Source organism: Microtus ochrogaster, linkage group LG4 (genome assembly GCF_000317375.1).
Source record: "Microtus ochrogaster isolate Prairie Vole_2 linkage group LG4, MicOch1.0, whole genome shotgun sequence".
NCBI lineage: Eukaryota > Metazoa > Chordata > Mammalia > Rodentia > Cricetidae > Microtus > Microtus ochrogaster.
This window is the reverse complement of record NC_022030.1, coordinates 36,664,027-36,667,236: the sequence shown is the minus strand read 5'-3', so window position 1 is coordinate 36,667,236 and position 3,210 is coordinate 36,664,027. Positions and strand designations below refer to the sequence as shown.

Genomic DNA, 3,210 nt, shown 5'->3' with positions numbered 1-3,210 from the left:
CCAAAGCCACAGAGAAACCCTGTCTCGAAAAAAACCCAAAAAAAAAAAAGTACTTTCATTCCCACTGACTGAGGTCTGTGTCCTGTGTCACTCCGCCACTCCCTTACCTCTAGCTTTTCTCCTACCATGGCGTGGCCTCTGTGCTAGGGTCTTAGCGGTGGCCCCTGCACTTGGGCTGCCTCCCTCTGCCCTTTATAGTCCTGGCTGCCTTTTTTAAGATCTCAACACCTCAGATCAGAGTAGCAGATCCTCTCCCTTTGTCACCTCACCCAGCTTTACTGTTTCTCTCATTAGGGTGACAGCCCCCGACAGAAACCTGTATTACATTTAGAGTCTTTGTGTTTTGTGTTTTTATAGAATTTCTAGGGCTGGAGTGTCCCCTAAACTCTAAGAAGCTCTATGTTCCACCCTCCACAATGAAAATGGTTTTTATTTGTGCTCTGTGAGTCTTTATTGTTCCTTCTGTGTTTGCATGGGTACTTCATTCTTCCAGAATGTAAAAGTATTGTTAGTACTTGAGGCCGAGGAGGTCCCGGGCATGCAAACAGCAGCTTCTTGCGAGAGATTCATTCACAGGATTCTCCGAAACACATACTTATCTTTACAGCAGAAAAAAAAGTATGATGCCTTTTTATTTGGCAGTGATATAATTACAGTGGACATGCCTGTTTGTCTAGAACCAAGCTGAAGCAAAGAATAAAGATGGAATTGTGTGTATATTTGATTTTTGTCTTTTGCTTTGTTTTTCTTTAGTTTTGAGACATCTCCTTATGTATTCATGGCTAGCCTGGAACACACCAGGCTGGCCTCAAGCAAGTGACACTCCTTCCTCTTGAGTGTTCCTCTTGTAGGTGTGCAGTACAGGGGCTGGCTTTGGTGTGACTGACTGCTCTCCTCCAGCTGGAAGTGAGGTGGTGCCTGTTTGCTTCTTCTGCCTAATAGATGAAGCAACTTGAAACATTTCTCTGTAGCTCTCTGTTATGTCTAACCAATTATTAGTGCCTCTGAGAATATGATAAGTGAAGTGGAGCTAGTGTTCTGGGAAGTGTTTACACACAAGCATTCCCCACTTGCCTCCCCATATCCACTAAGTATACATGAAGGTGGGAGCTGAAATCGTAGTCTCTCTTCTGCTTTGTTTGCTGTGCGCCTTGTAAGGTGTCTCATGTTACAGTTTATTGCTTATCGCTGAGTTTGTTTCTCATGAGGACTTGGTGTAGTTTTCTTTTGTTTGGGGAAACTTGTTTTGAGACAAGGTCCCAGAGAATGCTGGGATTACACCATTCTGCGCTGCTGAAGTTGCAGTGTCTTAGGCTGGCTTTGAACTTAGAGATCTACATACCTCTGCCTAGTGAATGCTGGGATTAAAGACCAGCACCCCCTGCCCAGTCTGCAGCTTTCGCATTGCTCTAGAAGATGAAAACTCCATTATTTCTGTCAGTCTCCTGCCTTCCAGAGCCTTTAAATTGTACCATAGTTGTTGGTCTTTGGGGTTTTTGTTTGTTTTAGTTGAAAAGGTTTCTGACTTGTGATATATACCGTCACTGTACTTTCTGTAAATATTTAATCTTATTCACATGAATTTCGTAATGTCTGGTTTTGTCATTGTTGCCAAGTCTCTCTTACTATTTATTTCTAGTCTGCAGTTGTTGGGGTGCAAGTCTTTGAAGGTGACCTAAGCGTAGTTATACTCCTTTTGTAATTGGGTTACTGCTATGCTTATAGATATCTATTTGCTTCTTGTTTACTTCTTTTGAGGTATGGTCTTAACTATGTAGCCCTGGCTGTCCTGGACTCACTATGTAGACTAGGCTGGCCTCGAACTCAGAGATCCACCTTCTTCTGTCTCCATCTGGGCCTTGCAGACTCTCGGTTCTCAGCCTTTTGGCTAAAATCACGTGCAAGTTATATAGCCTAGACATGTTATTTTTTTTTTAAGGAATGTACATACATTAAGACCTTATCGAACCTGCTCGTTAATGTGTGTGTGTTTCTGTGTGTAGTCCTCAACGGAGCCCCTGGATTCATAAACTTGTGTGATGCTTTGAATGCCTGGCAGCTGGTGAAGGAACTCAGGGAAGCAGTGGGCATCCCGGCTGCGGCTTCCTTCAAGCATGTCAGCCCAGCAGGTGAGGGCCCTGCCCCAGCACGCTCTAGAGTGCTCGGACATTTTTGTTGTTTCTCTCCAGTTTTTCTGATTATGGTAAGTTCTGATGCCAGTTATATAATCTGGGAGTCTTTTTGGTAACATAGTAAGCACACGTAATTATATGTCCTTGTTAGGAGACAGAGACACTGCACTGTTGGCTCTTGCAGTGTTGTTCTGAAAGTTTAGAGATGAAGTGACATAATGTGATAGAACCAGCTAACTGCTAAGTGTACCTTAGCAAACGAAGAGACTGTTCCTGTTTTTATTGAATGAGATATTCCTTTGTTTCTACCCTCAAGTCCTTAATTCCACCATTTGGCTGTCTCAGGGTCTGTGTGCAGTCCAGCACATAATTGTTCCTAATTTACTGGGTGCCAAAGTGAAGTGAGCGAGGAAGAAGTAAATGGTACGTGACAACAAGCAGAGCAGAATTCGGAAGCAGTGGTCCAGCTTCCTGCACATGCCAGTGTGGTCAGGCTTCGCGGCTCTGCTTTCAGAGGCTAGAGAGAGTCCCCCTGCCTCTCCCCCTGCCCCTGCACTATATGCTTGGTGTTTAATTACCTCGCTGAGTCATTTCTGTTTACTTTGGCACAAGTACTAGAAAATATACTCCATAGGTGTTTGAAAAATACAGACTAGGTCTTTGAAAAATGACAATTTTTAAAATTTGTTTTGTTTCCATTTTTTTGTTTTGTGGCACCAGACATTGAAACCCTGGTCTTGTACATGTTTTGCCACTAAGATACACCTCCAACTCTTGAAAAAAATATTTTGGTGGGGCTGAGAGATGGTTCAGAGGTTAAGAGCACTGACTGTTCTTCCAGAGGTCCTGAGTTCGATTCCCAGCAATCACATGGTGGCTCACAGCCATCTATAATGAGATCTGCTGCCCTCTTCTGGTCGGCAGGGATACATGCAGGCAGATGCTGTATATGTAGTTAAATAAATCTTTTAAAAAAAAACTCAAAAAAATCGGAAAAAATATTTTGGTGTCAGATTTGAAAAGTAGCAATTTGAAATTTTAGGTTATTATTTTATGGCTTTTTTTTTTTTTTTTTTTT

The 3,210-nt window shown here is 42.6% G+C and overlaps 1 protein-coding gene across 1 annotated transcript in view; it reads left to right on the top strand.

Annotated features, from left to right (window-relative positions):
- The window catches only part of Atic (5-aminoimidazole-4-carboxamide ribonucleotide formyltransferase/IMP cyclohydrolase), a 25,857-nt gene that overhangs the window by 10,868 nt on the left and 11,779 nt on the right, over positions 1 to 3,210 (top strand). The window contains exon 8 of the mRNA XM_005361415.2: positions 2,004 to 2,129. Coding sequence (XP_005361472.1) covers positions 2,004 to 2,129 — 126 coding nt within the window. The remainder of the gene's footprint in view (positions 1 to 2,003; positions 2,130 to 3,210) is intronic.